This window comes from Cheilinus undulatus, linkage group 7, assembly GCF_018320785.1.
Source record: "Cheilinus undulatus linkage group 7, ASM1832078v1, whole genome shotgun sequence".
Taxonomy (NCBI): Eukaryota; Metazoa; Chordata; class Actinopteri; order Labriformes; family Labridae; genus Cheilinus; species Cheilinus undulatus.
In genome coordinates this window covers 42,874,515-42,899,724 of record NC_054871.1, presented here as the reverse complement: position 1 = coordinate 42,899,724, position 25,210 = coordinate 42,874,515, and the positions used below count along the sequence as shown (strand labels likewise).

General features: G+C 39.1%; 1 protein-coding gene across 1 annotated transcript in view; it reads left to right on the top strand.

Annotated features, from left to right (window-relative positions):
- Positions 1–25,210, top strand: part of LOC121511708 (inactive N-acetylated-alpha-linked acidic dipeptidase-like protein 2) — a 492,988-nt gene that overhangs the window by 227,681 nt on the left and 240,097 nt on the right. The window contains exons 9-10 of the mRNA XM_041790471.1: positions 4,644–4,831; positions 6,596–6,724. Coding sequence (XP_041646405.1) covers positions 4,644–4,831; positions 6,596–6,724 — 317 coding nt within the window. The remainder of the gene's footprint in view (positions 1–4,643; positions 4,832–6,595; positions 6,725–25,210) is intronic.

Genomic DNA, 25,210 nt, shown 5'->3' with positions numbered 1-25,210 from the left:
TAGACTGCAGAAAGAATTGGACAAAGCCTCTGTGACATCAGCCGTTTGATTACAATTAGCGGACTCAAACAGCTTTTAAAACCAGTCCGTGGCGGTCTAACCTGACATACCAGATGGATTTGTTTCACACATTCATCTGGGAAAGCTTCAATGGGAAACGTTTGGGGAAAATGCAGGGGCATTGAAAAAACTGGGAGTGTGATTGGATGAATGTTCTGTCTGTCACATCTCTACAGGCCAATCAGAGCAACATAACACATGAAATAACACATGAATATCAAGCTGCGTGTGCTCAGCTACCGAGGAATAACGCGAAAAATGGCGACTATAGACATATAGGTACTTGACTTTTGTCATTTTTGAAAAGAAAACAAATCACTGCTGTTCTTTGTTCTTCTTTAAATGTTGTCAAGTTAATAAAACTTGCACTTTAGCAGCATCCACGCTAATTTTTTTTGCCATAATTGCACCGGCCTATTGCTGCTGCTTGTTTATGTCACGACTCTGCTGTGCCTGAGAGTACTGCCCCTAAACACTGATTGGTCCTGTCACTTTCTAACTGGGCCCAAACGGCTCAGATGGGAGCTTTGCGGCCTCCATATTGAAATTGCTGTCTCCACCAAACTTTGGATCAAACCTAATGGCAGACAAGAGCTCGCCCACTGAGCCCAGCCTTCTGTCAGCTAAGCTAGCACTAAAGCCTTCTGGAGGTAGCGCCTGCCTGTCAAGCTATCTGCCAATCAAATGAGATGCCCCAATCAGTGCACAGTGAGATTTTTCCTAAATATGATCAAAACCATTGTGGTACAAAAAAAATTCACCCCCTGTACAGTGAGAGCACATGAAGACTTTAGCTAATTAGACACGTTTGGGTTTTTTGAACAAGGCTGTAAACCAGTTTATTTCTATTGGCAAAAAAAGCCCCAAAAAATAGCTTTTAACATTTGTTGTGTACAGGACTTCTGGTGTTCCTGCAGCCAGCCTCAAGTGGACACATCATATTGCAATTTTTTGCAGTTCCACATTGGCTTCATTTTTCAGGACCGGAGGTTGCTGCTTGGTTATACCAAAGTATAAGTCAACTGGACCAAGGCCTCTGAAGGAGTTCAAAAAGTTAGAACCCCACAAGATGGCCAGGTTGACCTTATATTTGCTAATTTATTCAAAATGAAAGTTTTCTGTCAAAGTTAGTGACATGTTTCCACTACGTTTTCTGTAGATCTCCCCAAAATGTCAGAAATCGTTGTCAAAGTCAAAGAAGGAAGCTTTACCTTTGAAAACTTTTAGGGGTAGCTATTGAGGCAGTCTAGAATTGGTGTGTTGGTCACCAAAATATATTTCATGTTTTTGCAAGTGCCTGCCAAATTTTTTAACTTTATTAAAAGTCCACCAAGTTGTGGGAAAAAAATGGACAATCTAAACATTAAAAATCGGTCCTTGCCCTGCTTGGTACTTTGGCCCTTATTAGAAAAACATTTCAACATGACCATAATAATGGTATGGTGTTTTGTGCATATAAAGATAAAAGAAACCTTTTTATTATTTTCAAAAAAGCCAGCTTTGAGTTCAAACATCCATTTGTGTTTGCTTCTTTAAGAATAGGTCCAGCTGAACTACTGAAACTAAAACAAGAGGAAAATCAAGAACAAAGCATAAATATTAAATGTGCAATGTAGCCTTTGGTTATACAGAATGAAGAGATGTGAGATATTATCTTTAAATCAACATGCCATGATCAGTTAGCTTCACATAAAAAAGCGGTTCCCTGTAGTTGATACTGATTAAAGAGCTCAAAGATGGGAAACTGACTCATATGAGATTGCTTTTTCATAACCTTTTTGTTTTGTACACTCATTAATTTTGTTTGCTTTTATTTGATTGCCAAAATTACAACAAAATCTGGCAACATTTGCAAACTTTCAATTCCCTATGATTGATTGTGCTGCACCTTTGCTGAACTGTGTTACTTTATTAACGTCTAAAGGCAGCAGCATTAACACAACTCATTGGATTTATTCAATTGTGATTTTTGATTCTTAGAAATACTTCACCCGGCTGTATGTTAATCCCATTAGAGCAACAAACATGCCCATGAAGAAAACATAAGATAAATTGTTAAAAAGCCAGTTGTACTTTCACATATGACTAATTTGAAGCAGTTTGCTGTAATACAAACATTGTATTACACTGAGAGCAGCTTCCGGGCTAACTCAAACCCTGGAAGCCGCTCTCAGTGCAACAACACATTGTTAGATTCTTAGGCTAAGCTAGCAGGCTTCTCTAAGCACCTCTTCTCTCAAACAAAGTCATCAGCGCTCTGTGTTGAAGTGATGAGCTTTTCTCTGTTCTTCTCTTCGCCTGCAGGAAGCTGCTTTGTGCAGCCATACTTAACGCTCCGTCTTTGTAGAAAATGTGAGGCGTACAAAGAGGCCTTGAGCATACATATTTGTTTGTGTGTGTGTGTGTCTGTTTTACTGGAAAAATGCTCTTAGACAGTGTGCTTGACTGTTTTGTGAGTTTTCCTGAGTCCTACATTCTCATTTACACACCTTTTATGGTGTAGTGTATTTCTTTGAGTCACTATTTACATCCAGCTGAAACTTGACCTTTATGGGTGGATGTATTCAGTAAAGATTTAACCTTATATTTAGAGTCTAAAGCTGTGATTAATTCGGATACAATAATGAAAGAAAGCAGAGGATTCAAACCATTAGATATTGAAAGTAAATCTAGTAAACAATCATGAATAGTACTTATGTGAACTGAATATCTCAGTGAGTGAATGTGACCTGAAAGTTAAAGTGGTTAAGATGTGTAGAAGTAGAGCCACGCTCAGTTCCATGCTTCATTTTCAGTTCACTAAATTCACAGTGTAAGTAGTTGTACCGAGCAAACCAGTGGAAAAATAAAGTTTTTTTTAAATTTATTTATTTATTTATTTTTAATGACCTAATGAAGCATAAAAGCAACATGCTTTTCACCATTTTACTTCCACTTACCACCAAAATGGATTTGAAATAAAATAATCCAGATGTGACTGATGTTTGGACTTTCAGCTTTAATCAAAGGGATTTCATAACATTATGGCACGTACGGGATTCAAATTCAAAATGTGAAACTCATATATTACCCAGGGACCTCTGGTAATTTGTAATAATTGAGCGGGATATCTGTGTTTTTAAAACCATACGAACCTGCCATGTCTGTCACATGCAGAGTGAAATTCCAGGTAAATTGTTAAATGTTGTCTTTTGGAAACTCTGGTTCACAGTATGTGCAGGACAGATGAAGGACCTGTCACCTGCAGAATGTGATGTGCATTTTTTCGTACAAACTTTAGACATGAAAATACACAATGCATTTTCATTGCTGCAGCCATGCAGCACCCTTATTTTTTTCCTTCAGAAATGTCTGTAAATTTGAGTACATCACAGACTTTGCTTATCCTATGCAAATACACCGCATCAAACATCAAGGGGTCAGTTAAGGGGGGAAGACTTCTGACTTGACAGTTGTCCAGAAGACAGTCATTGACACCATCCACAAGGAGGGTAAGCCACAGAAGGTTATTGCTAAAGAAGCTGGTTGTTTACAGAGTGCTGTAGCCAAGCATATTCATAGAAAGTTGAGCGGAAGGAAAAAGTTTGGTTTGAAAAAGATGCACAAGCAACAGGGATAACCACAGCCTTAAGAGGATTTTCAAGCAAAATTCAGTTAAGAATTTGGAGGAACTTCAAAAAGAGTGGATGGAGGCTAAAGTCAGTTCAAGAGCCAACACATGCAGATGAATCAAGGAATGCCAGAAGTACCAAAAGCTGGTTAAATGACCATAATATCCCTGCTCTCAACTGGCCAGAAAGCTCATCCAACCTGAAGCCCGTAGAGAATATCCGGTGTGTTGTCAAGAGGAAGATGATACACCAGACCCAGAAATGCAGCTGAGTTGAAGGCCGCTAGTAAAGCAACCTGGACTTCATTACACCTCAGCAGTGCCACAGGCTGATCGCATCCATGCCATACCACGGTGATGAAGTAATTCATGCAAAAGGAGCCCCAATCAACTATTGAGTGCAAATTAATGAGCGTAATTGTCAGAGGGCTGACATTTCTATATTAATAAGCCTTTTCTTCTTGGTCTTATGTAATATTCTTATTCTCTGAGGTACTGATCTTTGGATTTTCATTAACTGTAAGCCATAATCATGAAATTTAAAAGGAGGAGTAAAGAGTAAATATTTCAATCTGTGTTTAATGAATCTTTATACAAGTTTCACTTTTTGAATTAAACTCTATATTTAAAAAAAAAAAAAAACGATTCAGTGACAAGTCAGCCTTAGCCGAGACATTTTCTAAGTGCTTCACATGAGTAAAAACAGACAGAGCATGAGATCCATAAAATCATTATCAGAGTGTATCGAGTTAGAGTAGATAGCTTCTCCAATATGCAGTCTTTTACTTCTTTAAAAATAAACTTTCTTTTAGATTGGGTTAGACTGTAACACTGTTGTCCTTTCTTTAAAACTAATTTTGATTTGATAAGTTTGGACAAAAGTGAGAAATATTTTGTACAAAAAAAGCGTAGATACATTAATCCGCAGCATCTTAAGAAATATGTGCACATATCTTTCTTTTCCCTTTTTCAGATCGCTATGTGCTTGTTGGCAGCCGTCATGATGGTGACCAGGGAGGCGGGGCTTCTGCTATCATGAATCAGCTCATTGCTGCACTGACGGATCAGACCAAACAAGGCTGGGTGCCAGACCGAACCACCGTGTTCTGCTCTTGGGGAGGCTCGGCCCTGGGGAACATCGGGTCCTTTGAGTGGGGAAAGGTCAGCGAGCACACGAGCCTCTGCTTTATCAAATGTCAGCTGACAAGAGGAAAAGATATAAATGTTGGACTGATTTAAACTGAGGATGATGGAAAAAGAAAGTTAATTAAAGGAAAATTTCTGTCAATCCATTACCTTACAGATCAAACATATATTTACCTTTTTTGTCTATTTTCCCTCTGTCTTCGCATCTCAACATCACTTTAGTTCAGTATTACTTCAACCACAATTCCAAAAAGGTTGGAGCCCTGCTAAAATGTGAATTAAAAACAGAATGCAATTATCTGTAAATCTCATTAAACCATGTTTTATTCACAGCACAACATAAACACCATATCAGATGTTGAAAACGAGACACTTTACTGTGTCATGATAAATTATTTTGAATTTGATTGCAGCAACACTTCTCAAAAAAGTAGGGATGTGGCAACAAAAGGCTGGAAAAGTAAATGCTGGAGGAGCATTTTGGAACTTATTAGGTTTGTTGGCAACAGGTCAGTAACATGACTAGTATAAAAGGAGCATTTTAGTGAAGCAGAGGCCCTCGGAAGTAAAGATGGGCAGACATTCACCAATCTTTAGAAAATTGTTCTAAAAAAATTGCAACACTTTCAGAAAATACTCCTCAACATAAAATTACAGAGACTTTTAATAGTAATTCACCATTTACAGTACATAATATCATTAAATAAAATTCAGTGTAACTTGAGAAATCTCTGGATGCAAGGGTCAAGGCCGAAGGTCAATATTGGATGCTCGTGATCTTCAAGCTGCGCTTTATTTTTCTCAGTATTTTTTTACTTTTACTCAGCTGATATCAAAAATATTGAACCTAGATGATTTCAGGCTGCAGGCTGCGGCTTATTTTGAGCCCATACATACATACATACATACATACATACATACATACATACATACAAACATACATACATACATACATACATACATACACCCAGTCTATACTTTACATTATACACAGGTAAACTGAGAACTTGCTCCTGTTATTCCCTGCATATACTGGTTTGATAAGAATACTAGGGTAAGCCAATCAGAGGCAAAGGAGGGGAGGTCATTTTTAGTGGCTCTTTGGAATATCCAGCAACAGAAACAGCTTTGCAGGTCAACAGCAGTAGATTCATGTCCATAATAATGGTAATCTAATGTATGGTACTAGCAAATATGATCATCAACTGGCATTCTGATATTAACAGCACCTATAAAGAGAATAAAAAGGGGAGGTAATGGTGGTCATTAAAGTGACTTAAAGTCACTTAAAGATTGAATATAACAACGTAAGGCTGATATGAACAGCCGACTAACTAGATTGAATAAAACTGAACCTCAGTTTTTCAAAGTTGTGGCTGAGAGGCCAGCCCTTCACATTGGTAATAAGCCACCTGAGACAAGAAACTCAGCATAGCTGCAATCAGACCGTATTGTTTTGATTGAATTGGTGTTTTACATAAATGATTTTCTCATTAGTCTTATTCCCCTGTATCTTTATAATGTGTCTGATGATTGTTTCTGAGATTAAAACAGAAGCACCAGGCTATGAAGGGATCTTGATGTTGATCCTTAATGAACTGTAGATTTAACTTTAAGTTTATCATGACTTAATAATTTTGTACCCTTGAAACTGGATACAGCACTTTATTAATGGATTATATTAATGTTAATAATGATTATGTACTTAGTCTGATAACAGTTCTGTGGTCAGGGGTCTCATTGAGACTGTTGTGATGGAAATTTGTGTTTCCCTTACAGGATAACAGTGTTGTTCTAAGGAGCAGTGCCGTGGCCTACATCAGTTTGAACTTTCCAGTCAGAGGAACAGAAACTCTGAGAGCAACAGCCTCCCCAACACTGCTGCAACTCACTTCAGACATACAGAGAGTAAGTTTCACTGTTTCTTTGATGGCAGGTTCTAAGCAGGTTTTGATACTGTCTCTGGTAAGACTTGGGCTTCAGCATGTTTTTTTTTTTATAATACTGTCTTTACCAGTTTGATAAATCTACATATAAGTGGAACAGTGTTCAATACAAAGGCATGTCATGCAGAACGGCATGGATCATTTGAGGCTGATGGCGAGAGCATCTCACTTCGTCGTAGCTGGATGTTCATGCTCGGGTCTGGTGTTCTGGCTAATCAACAGCAATGTAGGAAAAGCCATCAGTGAGAGGAGGACTGTACTGAACAATGTACAGCAGACACTTTCGGATTTCTCTGGAACTACTTCAAAGAAACCATGATGGTTAGATTTTACTGTCTTAGCAGAGGTTACAGTTGAGATCATCAGTTTATGAATACCAATAATTGACAGCAAGAGTCAATTTACACTTGTAATGTAGAGTTTCAAGCTGGTGTTTGGCTATTTGGATGTTTTATTGGTGTCTTCAATGGAGGATCTCATTTGGCTGTTGTAAAATGCTAAGTTACAGTAGCAGCTGATATGCTAACGGCCTAACTCAGACATAAATTTTCCTGCAGAAGCAGCATATCCAAAACTGCTTTTACCCATCTCGAGACGGAAGTCGGAAACAGAGAGCAAAAGTAAATTTTTGTGACTGAGTGACAGAGCAAAGACTGTAGCTCCCAACTGTTTCACATTGATGAAATCACACAAGTATGAGGGAAGCAGGTTAAGTATAGCCTTATAAATAAGGAAATGCAATGATTTAGCCTACATGTTGTCTAAGAATGCCACCCAACTAGAATGCAATGATGAGTTAACTCTTTATCACCTGAGATCTCTAACTGCCGATGAAAAACTACAACTCTAAACCGTACTCCCACATTTGTGTATCAGAATGTAATGGCACTGTTAAATGCAGTAGAAAGCGTAAGGATACAGGAGTGATGTCAACATGAGAGGTGATGTAACAGACAGGACTTAGTGTATCTGTGCTTCATGAGAAGTTAGCACAATGTTGCAATGCAAAGTTTGGCTAGTGGTTACATGCTCTTGCATTGCACAATAGTAAAAAAAAAACACAGAAGTTGTCCGGGTATAACATAAAATATTTAAGAAATTGATAGTGTGTACATTTGAGCCAACATTTTACCAAAAACTAGCTAAATTCCACAGAGAAACTGCACCCATCTGTTAGGCTGTATAGTTTAGCTTCCTGGTACAACCAGTGAGTCCTTCTTATAGGAGCAATGCTCACTGAAATCCCTGGAGGCTGATACCACTACTACTGCTAGTACCTCATACGCCTCATCTTCGAAAATACTGAAATGTCCCTTTAAAGTTGAAAACAAAGTTGTGAAAATCAGACCAAAACAGCCCTTCAGAGACAAATCTATCCAGAACAAGGCTACGGCAGGGAACATCTTCTCTACCATATCTGCTGCAGCAAGCCTATTCGTCCCAGCTTCTGTGGTTACCTGTAGCTGTCACTGAAAATCGACCATTGACTTTTTGTTAGGCCTCACTCAGGCTCAGGGGTGTCTCTTGCTTCTAGCTTTGTGTTGCTGCCTTTGCAGGTGTTTGGACAGATTTGATGTGGGGTTCACAGCAGTGGAGAGTTGATTCCGTTCAATCTTCACCGTCACATTCTGGTCCTTTAGTTCAACAAATCCAAACTAGTGTTCATACCTCCACTCATCTAAGGATGTCCTTAAGGACTTCAGATTGGTAATGAGCCTCAGTGCCCTGTGGTACACAGTATTTAAAGTTTTAAAGCAGAGAAGATGCATGCATGTACAAAACATCACCACCATCAATCAGGGGCATATTTGGGCCTCAGACAAATAATTCCAGCAGTAACTCTGGCTTAAGCCATTTCTCTGATATTCACTGTTTCTATAACTGTAAATGCACCCAGATTATTCCAACTATGGAATATTCCTTTTGACCTCTTCACTTCACGTCACCTCAGCTCCATGCCTTGTTCCTCCATCTATCTGTGCGTAGCTCTGCTCTCTGACAGGGGGACATAACCGTTATCTCAATAAGAGAAACAAAATCACAAGTAAAGGGGTGACGCTGATGATTATATAAGTGTGTCACTTAGCCTCTGAGAGAGCAAGGATGTTGTCTAAATAAAACTCCCTCCACACTCACCTCATCCCACTCTCCATGTTCAAAAGCATTCACCAATGGCCGTTTTACTGATTAACTAAAGCTGCTCTATGATTCAGCCTTGCTATCTCTATTCCAACCTGCGGGTGTTTTGCAGACATGTTCAACCCTCGCAGACATCTTCTTCCCAACTTCCACCATCTCTTTAAACTTTGAAAACTTCTGCCTTTTGAAAAAAAAAAAAAAGCACACCTCGTCGTCACTTTCTCTCATTTCCTTCCTCCACCTCCACTGCCTCCTCCTCCTCCTTTTTTTTGTTCTTCCCCTTCTCCCTTAAGCACTACATCCCTCTCTCTACACCTCTCTCTCCCTACCTTGCTCCCTCTCTCTCTCTCTATCACTTCTTAATCTCCTCTTTCATCAGCAGCGAGCGCTGCGTCTCCCCACCCGCTCATTTTCCTCATTAAAATCTCCCTCTCACTCCTGCCTCCTCTCTCAGTCTCCTCAGGGTATGTTACAGAGCTTTTTTTATTTGTGTCTGTAGGTTAGTCATCCATCCTGAGGGAAGATTCATGTTCCTGCCAGTCACTCAGGCAGGTACAAGAGGTCATGAGTGGACAGATAATACAGTCCGGTGTGCCTTTATTCCCCTCTGCTCTACCATAAACTAATTAGTAGGACCGTTCCAGACTACCTGTGACATTCAACCATAATGAATCCACAGACAGCCTCTGCCAAAGCTGTATGAAAAGAGGAAGAAAAATGAGACAGAGAAAAAGAAACTTTTGATGTCCTTTAATAAAATATCTTCTCAGAAAAAGGGAAACTCAGACAATGTGCGCTCGTAGCCCGTCTTCTGCAGCTACTTTTTTCTATCAAATCCATTCATTCTGCCAGCCTTCATGTTCAGCTTTTCATGCCTGTAGCAGCAGCACAAATCCATTCTGCTTTCAGGAATATAGTTTACATAAACTTTATGCTCAGACGTCATCCCTCTGGTCATGAATACCCTGGAGACATTAGCGCCGCTGTAAATAAAGCTGTCGGGAGAGGAGCCTGTGTACATTGCGCTCCAACATGATTGGGTTTTTCTTCGTTACCCGAGGACAATTTCTCACTCAGGCTGACACTTCTTCAATTCAGATCTTGCTAGCTAGAGCCTAATTGCCTATATATTACTCCATATGTCTACTACAATTGACGGTGCATGAACCCCACCTGTAAATGTAAGTCTTGTGCTTGGAAGTTGGCTTTACTTCTGGAAAGATGCTTTTCACAACACAGCAAATTGGTCACAAGAGGACTATTTTAATATCATGCACACACTGGCCTGATTTTGACTTTGGGCTTTAAAAAATATCTTATGCAGAGAGGAGCCACAGATGGATTACAATCCTGCATCTATCTCCCCTATACCATTTTTGAATATACTGTAGTTACAGCCCTAGAAAGGGTAGAAACTTTGTGGTCCTAACTGTCAGAGGAAGGGATGGAGCAAGAAGGAGCAAATATCTGGTGAAGTGGGACTGGACGACCCTACCATCTAGCCAGATGAAGTAAAGCGAGCCTTGAGGAGTCTTGCACTGAGCTAAGAGGTTAGCTCTGCCCATTAACATACAAGAAATTAATCATTTTGTGACAAACATGCTTTTAATTGAAACTGTGATGTGCTATCAACCAAATAAATGATCAGAGTAACACTATGATTTATTTTGAAAGGGCATTAAATGAATGGAAATCAAGAAAACAGCCAGCTTCACTCGTTTTTCATTCCTGAACAGAAACCATAAAAATAGTCGTCATTTTTCCTTTTTTTTTTCTTTTTTTTAATTTGCTTTTTAAATTAAAATGAAAAAAAAGAACTTTGAAAAAATTGTAGAATTTTGTTTAATGTCTTTTCCTTTTGTTGTTTTACAATAAGGCAGTAAAGAAATGAAAAGGCACGGTCACGTGACATGGAAATAAACAATTTTTTTTCAAAATAAAAGCACGAGCGAGGGAATAGTGATGGATAAAGAGATTAAAAAGGTAAATGGATAGGTAAATGTGTGCCAGCCTGTATAATGGTACTCTAAAAAGCTTACTCAAGCTTACTCGCCTGTCTGCTGAACGGACTGCAGTATCTCACCAATTTTGGCAGGATCTTGTTGATTTGACGATTACTAACACATCCCATCAATGTTTTCCCACTTTTACTTCCTCCAGGCACTTTCTGAGCTGCAGCAAAGTCGGAAGAGAGGGGAGTGTAAAGACCTTTATGAGATGTGATTGGGTCAGTAAACTGTCATTGTAAAGAAAACAGCTAATGGGCCACTGCCCCTGCTTGATGGGCGAGTGTTTAGCAAAAAAAAAAAAAAAAAAAAAAAAAACACTGCTAAATCATCCCAGCCACAATTTGCTTTGGCCCACCGGGAAAATGCCCCATAAGGCTTGTCCAGGCCTGTTCAGCTTCAAAGTAACACTGCACCAAAGAATACAACAGTCCTCAGTGTTTGCTTTTATCTACCCTCCTGCCTCATCTCGCCTCTCCTTGTTGTACCTAATTGTCCATTTGGTGGCGGCTGAATCTCTGATGCACTCTATCGACCTATTCATCATCACAAAAGCCTCAGAGCTGCCCCAGGTACACTCCCCACATCCCAATATTTAGAAAGGTCTAAGCATGTCGTTAATCATGTTTGCTCAGCAGTCGTTGTACTTCCTACTTATCTTACTTTGCTGGGATTGTCTTCCAAATCGTGACGCTGCTGCACTGATAGTTTTGGAATGGGTGCTTGGGAACCAATTATAATACAACGAGATACCTCTTTTGTTGGGGATTTACACGGTTAGCGGGGACAACGGGGGGGGAGGTCGACGAAAAGAAGGCGAGTGGAAGAGAAAGGGCAGAAGGAGACTAGCAAGGGAAGCTTAGGTGGCTAGACGAACACAAAACAAATGGAGAGGAGCTTGTGTCTTAATTGGGTATTGTTCCAGAGGTGTCCGTGTGTCTGATCCCCAGTCTGGGCGTGGGCGGTTTGCAGCAGGTACCTCTAGTTGAAAACAAATTGTCATCAGTGGACAGGGCACTGTTTGACAGAAAAGAGGCAAGTGGTAAATACGTCATCCGCCTTCTCTTTTCAGGGGATAGTCACTGATGTGTCAACAAGCACACGGGGAAACATCTTTAAGTTTAGCTACTGTGGTGATTTAATCCCCAAGAGCCATGTGTGGGACATAGCTTGTTTGTAGCACATGCTTACATGTGCCCTGCATTCAATAAGCCTTAAATCATTGTGACATGATTCCATACTGCCTCCATATGTTCTGTACAGGAAATTCAAGCTATTCATTATCAGAAAATGTATGCGTTATTTCCAAATCCTTGAGGTATTTGTATTAAACAGAACACAACACTCTAATTATTCACTTACTTAACTGTTGAATTATAACCCTCTAGGTACTGCAGATTTATCACTGGTTTTTTACCTAATGGTTTTTCTTAAAATGATATCAAGGGAATGCTTTGAGGACTATTGGGTGATGTTCCTTTAATGTGCTTTTTTATTTGCTTTAATGCTCGATAGATGATTGGTTAAACATGTATGTCAAATGTACATTTCAAGCATGGGCTGGGCTGAAGGGGTTTGATAATAAGAATTGAAGTTTCCTGGTAAGTTAACATTCTAAAACGTTTCTATCATCACATTGTGGCATTTATCAATGTCTTGGTTTATCTAAACGATACAAATAAGAATGTGTCAGCCCTTCATTTTGCTCAGTTGTTTTCTAGATTTTCACGTTTGTCCAATTTCTGTAACCTGACATGCCAGATAGACTGTTTCACACATGCATAGGTTTTATTTCATATCCACTGGGAGGACAATCCATGCACAGTGTTTTGGAAGGGCACAAACTTTCAAATACATTTTGGAGGGTGATTGGATTATTGTTCTGTTTTTCCCATTCATTATTAGCATTTAGAATTGTTTGGTTTTTTTTAACATACCGGTGCTGTATCTATACTTTTAAAAATGGTACCGTGCCCAAACAGTGAAATCGATGCTTTGGGAGGAAATACAATCAAAATGGTCCTGACATTAAAAAATACTGTAACAATTGCAAAGGCTGAAGTAGATAATTCTGGCATGCAGGATGAAGAAAGTCTTGGAGGAAACAGAAAGGTCCAACAACACTTATAGTTCAGAGATTATCTTAATTAGACCAACATGTTTTAGCTTGAAGTCTTCATCAGGGTCATCAGGAAACACATGGCAATCATCATTTAAATAGGGTTGCATGTAATCAGAAAATAAGATAAAATCAAAAAAGATTTTAAAAAATTACATAAAGGTAACCAATCAGATGAACATCCACATACGCACTCACTGGCCACTTTATTAGGTACACATAGCTAGTACCGTGTTGGACCATTTTGCCTTCAAAACTGCCTTAATTCTTGATGGCATAGTTTCAACGATGTGTAGGAAACATTCCTCAGAGATTTTGGTCCATATTGACACGATAGCATCACGCAGTTGCTGCAGATTTGTCAGCTGCACATCCGTGATGCAAAACTCCTGTTCCACCACGTACCGAAGGTGCTCTACTTGATTGAGATCTGACAACTGTGGAAGCGTGAACTCATTTCCATGTTCAAGAAACCTGTTTGAGATGATGTGAGCTTTGTGACATGGTGCATTATCCTGCTGGAATTAGCCCTCAGAAGATGGTACGCTGTGGTCATAAAGGGATGTCAGCCACAATACTCAGGTAGGCTGTGGCAGTTACAAAATATTTTTTAAAAAATCAATAAAATACCTACAAAATGCCTGTGGTGATAAAAACTTTGAGAGATAAAAATCTTGAAAGATAAAATTATATTGATCATTGATTTTTAAAAAAATCCTCATTTATCCTCCCTGGAAATAAACTTCGTAAGCAAAAAAATCAAAATGCTTATTTCTTTTTCCTGTTAAAATGAATGTTGCCGCCTCTCTGGTTGGTTTTAATGCTTCTACACCAAGAAAAATAAAGAAGAGGTGGTGTCTGGATTCATAAGAATGTCTTAAAGCAGGGCTAGTGATGCTGTTTCCTTTAAAGCTCTTCCTCCATGAAAAAAATCCAACACTAGCCTGCATAGCTTACATAGCTCTATTAGCTGTGTAAGCTATGTAGTTAACATAGCTACATAGCAAACAAAGCTTAATCTAAGCTCACAAAGCACTGTCTGTTTTCAGCATAGCTAAATTAGCTTTAGCTATGTTTGCTAAAGCTTACGTTGCTAAAGCTAAATTGGCTATAGATAACGAGGCTATGTAGCTTATGTAGCTAATGTAGCAAAAGCCAAGCTCACAAAGCAGCTACATTAGCTTTAGCTACGTTTGTGCTCAAAGACAACTTAGCTGCATTGGCTTATGTGATAACGTTAATTACATTACTAGCATAGCTATCATGGCTAAAGCTAACGACGCTTTAGCAAGCCACTGTGCATGTAACTACTTCTATGCATAATTTAATCCTGGATTATACCTCTGACCTTTTTCTCTATTTCAGTTATGATCTGATGCTTGGTTTGTGATGTTTGCAATGTGGTTATTTCATGAATATAACTCCCAGACCTTGTTTATGAATTAAGTTCAATTTTTTAAAAGATCTCAAACTGGAAATTGCAGCACCTCCTTCCTTAAATATGTGGTGTCTCAGATGAACGGTCTGTAAGACTGGCCCATTCGAAATGTAGGATCTGCAGCCAGACCTCTCTCAAAAAGTGGGCAGCGACTCTAAGTGAAGTCAGAGAAGCAAAGTTCTTTGCAATAAAAGTTTGTAGTTTGCAGTTTGTTTGGTTTTTTTTTTTTGCTTTTATGGTGTACAGTCATTTTAGGGAATGTTTTCAGTAGCAGCCTGACACATCTCAGTAGGAGAGAATCGAAACTAAAAACTACAGATGCAGTTAGAAATAACTAAACACACAATATAACATTGTTGTGTTTTCTTATGCACAAACATGAGTTGAGTATGCCATCAAAATTTTGTTTTAGAGGGAACAGGAGCTAGTTGCACCTGGATATTACAGATTTGCAAAACAACTACATACATACTATATTCACCTTATCCACAAGTGTGCTAGGGAATGGGACTGTGTTATTAATGTGATAGCTGATCAGCAGTGGAAAGTGCAGCAATGACTCTCAGGCACAGTGCGCACCACTGTAAAAACCTTAGACTATTTGGCAAAGCTGCTCCTCTTTGTTTAGTCTTTTTTTTTTTTTTTTCAAATCTGACGTAACTTGCAGTCTGTGAGTTAATTTTGCCCCTGCTGCTGTTTCCACTTGCACTCTAATAGGTCAGGAGAAATGCACTTGTTAAAGCTCTCTTCCACTATAGCAACCTTATCAATCAAGATGATTGATGTGGTTAGAGAGATTTTCCAGCAGCCAATCTCAGTACGAACACTGTTGATGGAAGAATTATTGATTGAACACCCTCCCACTGGCCGTACTGGTAGGCTTAATTACTTCAGTATGAATCAGGAGATGAATTTGTTACGTATTACGCACGAGTGTCTCTCACCACTGGGAATTTCCAAAGTGGCAATGTGAAGCTGTAAAATAAAGGCTGAGAATAATATAACTCATTTTTAAGACACATATTTTTTTAATCGTCACAGTTGATTTGAAATGTCTTATTTTGCTTTAATGGTATTTGGGCTGCATATGTCTTTGTTCCACTTTAACCCTGTTACACCCATTTATTTCCACTATATCAAACAGTATGGGCATGAATAGTGTAATTATGGGATACGGACACGAATAGACTGACAGGCTGATAGTATTTAGATGAAATTCTTTCAGGGATAAACAGGCGTATTTGTAATCTTTTCAAGTGAGTCCAGGCTGATTAGAGCTGCAGTGCATATTTTGTTAGTGAATATCTGGGTCACACTGACAAAACTGAAACTTTAGAGAAACTAGTCATTTAGAGTTGTTTCATCAGAGCAAGTTGAACTCAATGTAAGAAAACAAAACTTACATTATCATGTTATTCATAACACAACCTCCAAATTGGTTTCATTACTGACACGTTTTAGTGTATCTGTGTATGAGTTTGTGAGGACGGCCTGACCTAGGCAGATTTACACATGTGCTACACACCTTACATTTCTTGACAATGGATGTAGCTGAACTCCTTGGGATGTTCAGGGCCTTGGAAATGTTTTTCTATCCATCCCCTGACTTATACTTTTCAATGGTATATATTTATGTATTTTCAATAACCTTTTCATTGAGTTGTTTGGAGTGTTTTTTTTGTCTTCATGGTGTAATGGTAGCCAGGAATACTGATTAACAGGTGGCTGGACCTTTAGGACACATGTGTCCTTCTTCTACAATCATTTGAGACACATTCACTGCCCTCAGGTGATCCCCATTTCGCCAGTTGTGAGACTACTAGCACCAGTTGGCTGGACCTCTGTTGAATTAAGTCAGTCACTTTAAATGGGGTGAATATTTATGCAGCCCCCTTTTTTTAACCTTATAGTTTTATTTACTTGACATTACTTTGGAGAATCTGTTTTCACTTTGACATTTAAAAGGGTAAAAGCCAAATTACATTTCCTATGATTGATAATAAAATCGTATGACCTGTGTACAGCAAAAGCATGACCTTCAATGAAAAGCTTTACAGCTGCTCCTTACAATTAAAATGTTGTAGAAACTCCTTGTTAAGCATTCTAAAAAGTGCTTATGAGTGCTACACTGGGAGACTTTCAATGTCATTGTTATATGATGAATTGCAATGTTAAGTAGTTATGTTAAGCATTTCAAACGTCAGTTCTACAGCAGCTGCATTTAGCTCTGACATGATGTGAATAGCAAAGGGTAAAAAGTTTTCAGAATCAAAATGATCAAGCTGATCTGAAGTATGCCTAGCATGGCTGTGAGTCCCTCCTTCTTTGGTAGACTAGTTGATTTTATTGAGTATATAACTGGGGACAAGGTCATTATCATGGTGCAATATACAGATGTCATGAAGTTGGCTACATGAAATGATTAATGCAGATTCAAAACCTGCCATTAAAAGTAAAAATCACAAAACTTTTGTGTTGTTTTTTTTTTAACTCTCCAAGGCAGGGCATACCCTATGGAGTAAACTACAAAACTACAGACAACTGTTTTAACATTATTCCATCATTTGAGCCATTGCTTACAGGCTAGCAGTACAACTAAACCACACCTGTAGCTCCTGCTTTGTTCTAATATCTGCTTTTCTGATTGGCTGGTCAATCTTTGGCCAGGAATGGGGATATTTCTAAGGCTATCAACAGTTAGGTGGAGTATCAGGTTACTTCTATAAACAAACTCCACTGGTTATGTCTGAGAGAAGCATCCTAGTATCATCTCCCCAGTGTGGTCTGCATATTCACACCACATCCTCTTGAAATGATTCATAAATCTCACATTATGGCTATCCTAACCCAAACAATAACTATGTATAATTAAAAGCATCCACACATTTAATTTCAAATGCCATAATTCTTGGAAATTTTCAATCTGTTGTATTTTGCACACAATCTGTATTCACTGTGACGAACCATCCCCCTGCACTCGCTGTGAGGCTCTGCACTGAATGGAAAAAATTACAGCTTATACTTTAATTGAATTATGACACCATGACAGGCCTTCAAACATGAAGAAGGGATGACAATGAGTCGGCTCCACAATCACACTGTAAATGGTAAATATGAACATCATCCACATTAGGGAATATGCGGGGGAGCCTAATTTATGTGTCTAATTTATATGTTTTCCCACATAAAAACTGGTGGAAAAGAGGCCCACAATAAATCACCAGAATGAGTCCCTGACTTTATGGCTGCAGCAATCCGAGGTGGTTCGACAGCACACTTGGCATAATGTTTGAAATAGTATGCCACCTGCAATATGTTTGAATTACCACAGTTCTTGTATTGTCGGGAAATGCATTGTGCGAGTGCGGCGGGTGCCATGAATATGCATCATCACGGTGAGAAGCTGCTCGGCCTCAGAAGGTATTTATGCCACTGTCATCGCGGCTCTTTCATCACAGTTTCATATCACAGCGACAGAACATAAGTAGAGGAGCGCATATGAAAATGTGTGTTAGGTGAAGAATGAGCTCTGTCATTACTTGTGGCTGTGGCATTCATCAGATGCGGCGGTGTGATGCATTCCTTCAACAGTAGTTTGGAGCTCTTCTGGTCTGCAGAGGCCTTGTAAGGCTTAATGTTTGCAGTAGTTGGAGGCAGGTGCAATCACGTAGCCACAGCTTTCATGAGATTTATTGCTACTTAATAGATGGCCCCTAAATGGATTAAAGACATATTACAGCCTAATTTGTGAATAACCTATGGACTTGGAATATACATAATTGCTTTTAGCTAGGATTAATCAATGCCTATTCCCTAAGTGCACTGTTTTCTCTGTAGGCAATCTTCTGCAAGGTTGACTTTTAACCCACTCAGCAATCATTTTATCAATTCTTAGTAACAAAGGTTTGGATCATTTCTTCAGTGTTAGCAGGAAAAGGCACAGAGTTAACTTTTTTTTGAAGATTTGTATGGCCTGTTTTGTACTGGCAAGGTAAGTCTTGGCTGATTATCTGGTAAATGGAAGGTAATTTTCAAGCAAAGTTAGCATTCAAAGTCATTTATTTCTTGTTTTCAAAGTTGTCAGGGTAAAGTTCTAAGAGTCCACCACAGGCACACCATGCACCAAGGTCTCATGTTTGATTGCAACCCAGTAAAAAATAAATTCAGGTCAACTAGAGGAAAATATATGCACACATGTTGATCATGTGTTAAAACAGCTAAATTTGCCTGATTTAACAAAGGTAAAGTGCCATTTGGGAGCTAAAAGAGCTGGTTCAGCCTGCTGGGCTGAGCCAAATTATCCATATCGCTAAAAAGAGATAAAATTCCCATCACTGCTGATCAGTTTCATTTCCTGAAACACTGAAAGTTTGTAGGAAATAAGGAAATTGTGCTCAGTGAGCAGCAGCAGGAGAGATGAGATGGATTGCTGATAAGTTTATCCATTGTTATTCTCTCTTACAGACTTCATTACACACCATAATAGTGAGAATGTGTAAGGTTAATGAGTTTGATGTTGTAAATTCTATAAGTAAGACATAATTAACCCTCTGAGACAGGTGTTGTCATATACAACAAGAAGAGCATGTTGCATGATGCATGTTATAGAATACAGTTGACTTTTGAACCAGTCACTTGTTTTTCTTCTGAAAGCTTATTCTAATGATGCTTGCCACGCTTTCTTAGCTGTTACAGAACACTTTCTAGTGAGTGTGAAACTTTCTGGGGTCTTGAAAGATTAAATATACACCAGCATTTCACATGTTGGACATCTTTTTATTCTTTTTATCCGTTTCTGTAGCTAGCAGGTTAACCCGGCTCCATATTGTCTGTTTGTATCCCATAATGCATTGTTTTTTTTAAATTGCACTGACATGGAAAAACAATTCACGATTTTATCAGCTCTAGAACGGATTACTGCAATGCACTTTATGTTGGTGTCTCCCAGTCTTCTCTCAGTCGTCTCCAGCTGGTGCAGAACGCCACAGCACGTTTTTTTAACAAACATCTCCAGACGTCAGCACATCACCCTGTCCTTTACTCTCTCCACTGGCTTCCAGTTTCTTTTAGAATTGATTTAAAAATTTTACTCTCTGTTTGTACAGCTCTTAATGGCCTTGCTCCTGCATATTTGTGTGAACTGTTGTCTGTCCGCAACCCATACAGGGCCTTAAAGTCAGCCAACCAGCTCCTGCTGGAAGTGCCCAGAGCCAGGTATAAACACTGGGGAGACCGGGCCTTCTTTGTGGTGGGGCCCAGACTTTGGATCAAGCTGCCCCCCAGACATGAGAACCATCACTAACTTTGGCCTTTTTAAATCCAGGCTTAAAATCTGTTTTTTTTCAGACTGGCTTTTAACATTCAGTTGTGACACATTACTTGTAGGCTATTTGTTTTATTGTAGTTTTTATTGGTTTTATATTGTTTGATATTGTTTAATTATTCCTACTCATGTGCTTTGATTTTATTGGAAAACACTTTGGTCACTTTATGTGTTGTAAAGGGCTCTAAAAATAAAAGTTGACTGATTGATTGTGACTGTGCTGTGACAACCAATGGCAGGCTGTTCTGTTGTCCCGTGATGCTTTGCATAACAGTGCATATGCACAAACTTATAGACTGAAACAAAAAGGCTTGAATAACTCATAATAGAGAGAAAAAGACACACAGAGGCCATGATATGTCAGATTCTCTGCAGACAGGAACTGCTTTAGATATTGACTCAAATATCCAAAAGTACAAGGACTTCCTTGTGAATATTGTGAAGATATTTTCCAATTCTTTGGTCTTAAAGAGATGCAAGATCAAATTTGTGCAAAAAACCCTTAGTAATTAATGTTTACTGTTTTTAATTTCTAATTTTTATTCTTTTGTCTTTATAGTCTTATAGCTTTTTAAAAATTCAAGTGACATTGTTGCAGCACACATATTCTTAAAGCCAAGGTTGTCCTGCATAAATGAATGTTAGGAGCTTGACCTTGAACTACAGGGTTGATGTTTGACAAGCTTTTAAAGCCAAAAAGTCCAGGCGAGACAGAATGGTTATTAAAATAGCATAGGGTTCAGAGGGTTGAGCACTGATGTAGGTGCTGGCGGTCAATGCATGTGCCAGGATATATGTCTGAAAGAGCAGCGAAACTGCTAAAGCAGAACACTTTCGCCTCATAGGAATTTGTTACCCCTTCATAGTGGAGGTGGGCACAATAAAGTCCCTGTAAATTGAAATTCTAAAGTTGTGTCTGAACATACTAGATTATGTTACTGCAAACGCGAAAACACTGAGATCTATCCATCCATCCATCCATCCATCCATCTTCATCCGCTTATCTGGAGCCGGGTCACAGGGTCACAGGCAATACAAGTCCATCCAGACGTCCCTTTCCCCAGAGACACTTTCCAACTCCTGCTGGGGGATCCCAAGGTGTTCCCAAACCAGACAGGATATGTAACTCCAGCGAGTTCTGGGTCTTCCTTGAGGTCTCCTCCCAGCCGGACGTGCCTGGAACACCTCCACAGGAGGGCGACCAGGAGGCATCCTGATCAGATGCCCAAACTATGTCAACTGGCTCCTTTCAATGCAAAGGAGCAGCGGCTCTACTCTGAGCTCCCTCCAGATGTCTGAGCTCATGACCCTATCTCTAAGGCTGAGCCCAGCCACCCTTCTGAGGAAAGTCATTTCAGTCACTTGTATCCACAATCTCAGTCTTCTGGAGAGATCTACGTGTGACTGAATATTTTATGTAGACTATTAGAAAGCTGTTCACCTCTTTCCTGGCTAGCAAGAAGCTCTTTGTCATTGGCAGAGAGGATTTGGCATTTTTTTATAGGCATAACCCACATACTGAGCTCTGCTGCTCATCCAACAAATGCATGCTCCTTACAAATGTATTACCATTTAAAATGGAAATAAACATGCTTTACAACAGTATAAGACATATTGCCAAAAAGCATTGTTACAACAAAGAAATAATCTAGCAAAGACAAATTTCCTTACTTCTTCTGCTAAGCTTACTCACATCTTTCCTTACCATGCAACCCTTCAGGTCAAGAAAAAGGTATCAGACATACAGACAAGTATCAAAAAGAAATACTTCCAGACTGTTTTGGTCCACCTTTTATGTCTCTCTTCTGTCCTCCCCCCGTTTTTTGTCCTTTTGTCTATTTAAAATCCCAGTCAGTCATTTCTGGATGACTAGAAAATGCTTTCAGTTCAACAGCTGCAAATGGCTTTTTCAAAGACCACAGTCTGGAACGGAATTATTATTATCATCACACACATAATGCAAAGTTGTTTTTGTCATTCCCCACTTTATTGTTGCTGTGGGTTGCATTCTGATGATGCTACACAGCCACGCTCTGCACCCCAGCTCTTATTTGATGTGTCATAATGCTGAAGTACACAAAAAAATACAACCTATTAGAGCTCTGCATTTGTACTGAAAATTGGTTGGATGTTTTTTTGTTGGTTGTAAAAATTGGATGCATACAATAGTATGAAGAAGAACGGCTTCATGACTGAGCTGATCCAGGCTGTAGCCTTGGCCTGTGGTGGTTTATATGTCAGCATCTTTTAGATCTATTTTATTTTAAGGCAAAAACAAACAGTTGTCTTAACTTTAACAGCTACTTTTAAGCAAGAATGGATTTGGATGCGCTGATTTAAGAAGATTACCTAGGTTCAAGTGATTTCATCTCTATAAATCTTGAAAGAATTCTGTGTATCACACATGATATTTAAGACTGAATGATATTGAGTGGTACGCTGAGGTTTCAAAATGATTCCACTCTTTCCTTATCATAGCAGACAAAGAAATTAAATATTGATTCCCGGTGTGGCTCTACAGGCTTAAATTACCCATTCTCTCTGCTCTCATGCTCCTTCCTTCCTTGCTCACTTGTTTATTCTCTCTGTCCTCCCACTGCATCCTTTTTTACACCTCTCTTTTTTATTATTCTGTCTCTAAAGGACTCTACTTTCATTCTGTCTCTTTTCCTCTCTAACACTCCCCTTTAATGCACAATGTCTGGTTGTAAGAGAGGGAGAGGTACATGTCCTGACTTTAAATATTCTCCCTATAGCCGATAGAATGATAGTCTATCCCTGTATAATCCTGCTTTGTGACTTATGTATAGGTATTTTCTTCCTTTCCCCATTTTCTTTATTGCTAGATTTCAAAGACTGAGCAGGCTTTTAAAGAGCCGAGTGAATGCCATAACCTCAGGTCATTCTTTCAAAACCAGCTGTATATTTTCAAAGCTTACCACCATAAAAACAAAGGTGATAGGTTAAGCTAGATTTTTATCCAACATGGCAAACCTTAAACATTTCCTCCTCTGGCAGAGAGAATATGAGATGGCAGCCAAGGAGAGGAGAAATCTTTTGTATTGGTTGGATCCCTTTAGGGTAGGTTTCAGGTCATTTCCCTTCAAAATACATAAACATGCAGACTATTCCCATGAATTATTGAGACAACAGAGTCTTATAGTACTAATGTAACTGTTATTCGCTGACTACTTTTAGATATCCATTCATTCATCCGTCTTTACCACCTCTAATCTGAGTCTGGTATGCATTTAAGGAGGTTTTACCACTTTGTTAACAGAAGCTTAACCTGTCAAAAAACACTGATATACAGCATTGTCATGCCATGACCATTTACATTTAGACATTTTGAGATTGCATAAAAACAGGACTTTGCCTTGCCTACTTTGGAAAACAGTTAAAATGTTTATTTTACATCAAACTTGCTCTCTAATTCCCCTAATGTCTTCTTGTCTTATGCTATATGTAGGCTTTAGTTTGCAAAGACAGTCAAATTACCAGGCAGAACTGGCTGATTGTAACAACAAGTGGGATTTACATCCAGTAGAGCCCTGTGCAGGACTCCTTTCTTAATCCCGCTCCCAACTGCTCCTGCTGTATTTCTGATCATTGCCCCTGGTTTCCACATACGTATGGTTACAGAGGTAAATCAACAGGAAGTTCATTCATTCCTATGGGAATCTTCATGTTGTCAGACCTTCCTAAAAAAACTCCTCCCCTCTGTAATAATTTCGGTTGCAATGTGCCACAAATACGTTGAAAAACATTAAACTTTTGCCGGAGATGTCTGTACAGCAGTCTGCTGACTCAGTGGCTCCCAACCATTTTTCCATCAAGCCCCCCCTTCACATATCTAAGAAGAGCTGCCCCCCAGGACCTACATGGAAAAAGTGACATATTTCTGTCAAAATCACACATAAATTTGAACTGTTTACATCGTTTAAAGCCGGACACAGTAGCCCAAACCACATGTTAGGAAAAGACCTTGGTATGAACCATTCATATGGGTTTTATCCAGATTTTAGGCAGTTTGATTGAACCTTGTTTTAACATCTAAGCAGAGTGGCCACTGCGCCCCCCCTAAAATCTCTGGCACCCCCCCAAGGGAGACCCTGAATCCAGGTTAGGAACTAAGGTGCTTGAGGACCAAGCTGCTAACTGAATAACAGGCTACGATGACCCAGCTTGGTATAAAATGCAGTCCAATTAAAAAATTTGATACGAAATATATCAGGATTTATCAGTCGACATGATACAACATGGAGTGTTGTAAGAATGCTTTGATAGTATCAGGTGTATTTAAACATTTAAGTGAACAGTTGAAAAGGATAAAAAAAAGGGTCATTTAACATATAATTGAAAACTAGAATGGCTTAACAAGTTAGCTTAGGTCATTCGTATGTTTACATACGAAATAAATACTGCTTTCCTGGTTGGCCAACTTCTGCAATTATTTCATGATATGCAATACTAGTCCTGTTTTATCTCTGCAATTCCAGTAAACCCATATTTCAAGCAGCTTGATTAGAAAATCCTGGTCAATATTATCCTCTCCCCAATGGTTACAGGTAGTTTATCAGCTTTATCCACCTGTAAGAAAGTCCAGTACCTTACGTGGACCATGGGGCACATCCACTACATCTCCAGCAGAACCCTCAGGTCCTCAGAGCAAGGTCTACTTGTCGTCCCTTGGGCCGGACTTAAAGCCAAAGGGGATCAAGCCTTTGAGGTTGTGGGCCCGACCCTTTGGAGCTCTCTCCCTTTTAACTTTTGCTCTCTTGCTTCAATTGAGATTTTTAAAAAGCAGCTGAAAACATATCTTTTTAAACTGGCTTTTGATCATTTGTTGTAAATTTTTGTATATTTGCACTAACTCTGTCTTTTATTCTTGCTCATTGTATGTATTCTTGTTTTGTTTTGTAAAGCACTTTGTGACTTGCTCTATGAAAGGTGCTATATCAAATAAATGTTACCTACTTACTTACATCGGCAATATCAGTGGGTTCACTTAAGCACCACCTTGACAAAGTTTCCTCCCACAGTGAAGGTAAACATGAGAAAACAACCACAACGTTTATATATGGTCCATTTCCACAAAGCTGTCTGTTTTGGTTCACCACAGTTTTGCCATGGTTTGCACATTTAAACCCTGATCTTACCTGTGTTTCTCTAGCTAATGTACATTCAGCCTCTCTCATTGTGATGGGAAATAAGACTCTTTGCAGAGATGCAGATCATTTGGCACAGCTCAGTAGAGCTGGTTATTTGGCTCCCAAACGGCTCTTCATTTTGTACCAGCTTGGCTTTTTAAATGTGGATTAAATAACAAAGAATGGAGGAAAGGAAACTGCCACTCAGACGGGAGCTTGCTACTGTCGCTCACATTAGAAAGCCATTTTGTAGCACAGGCTCATTTGTGAATA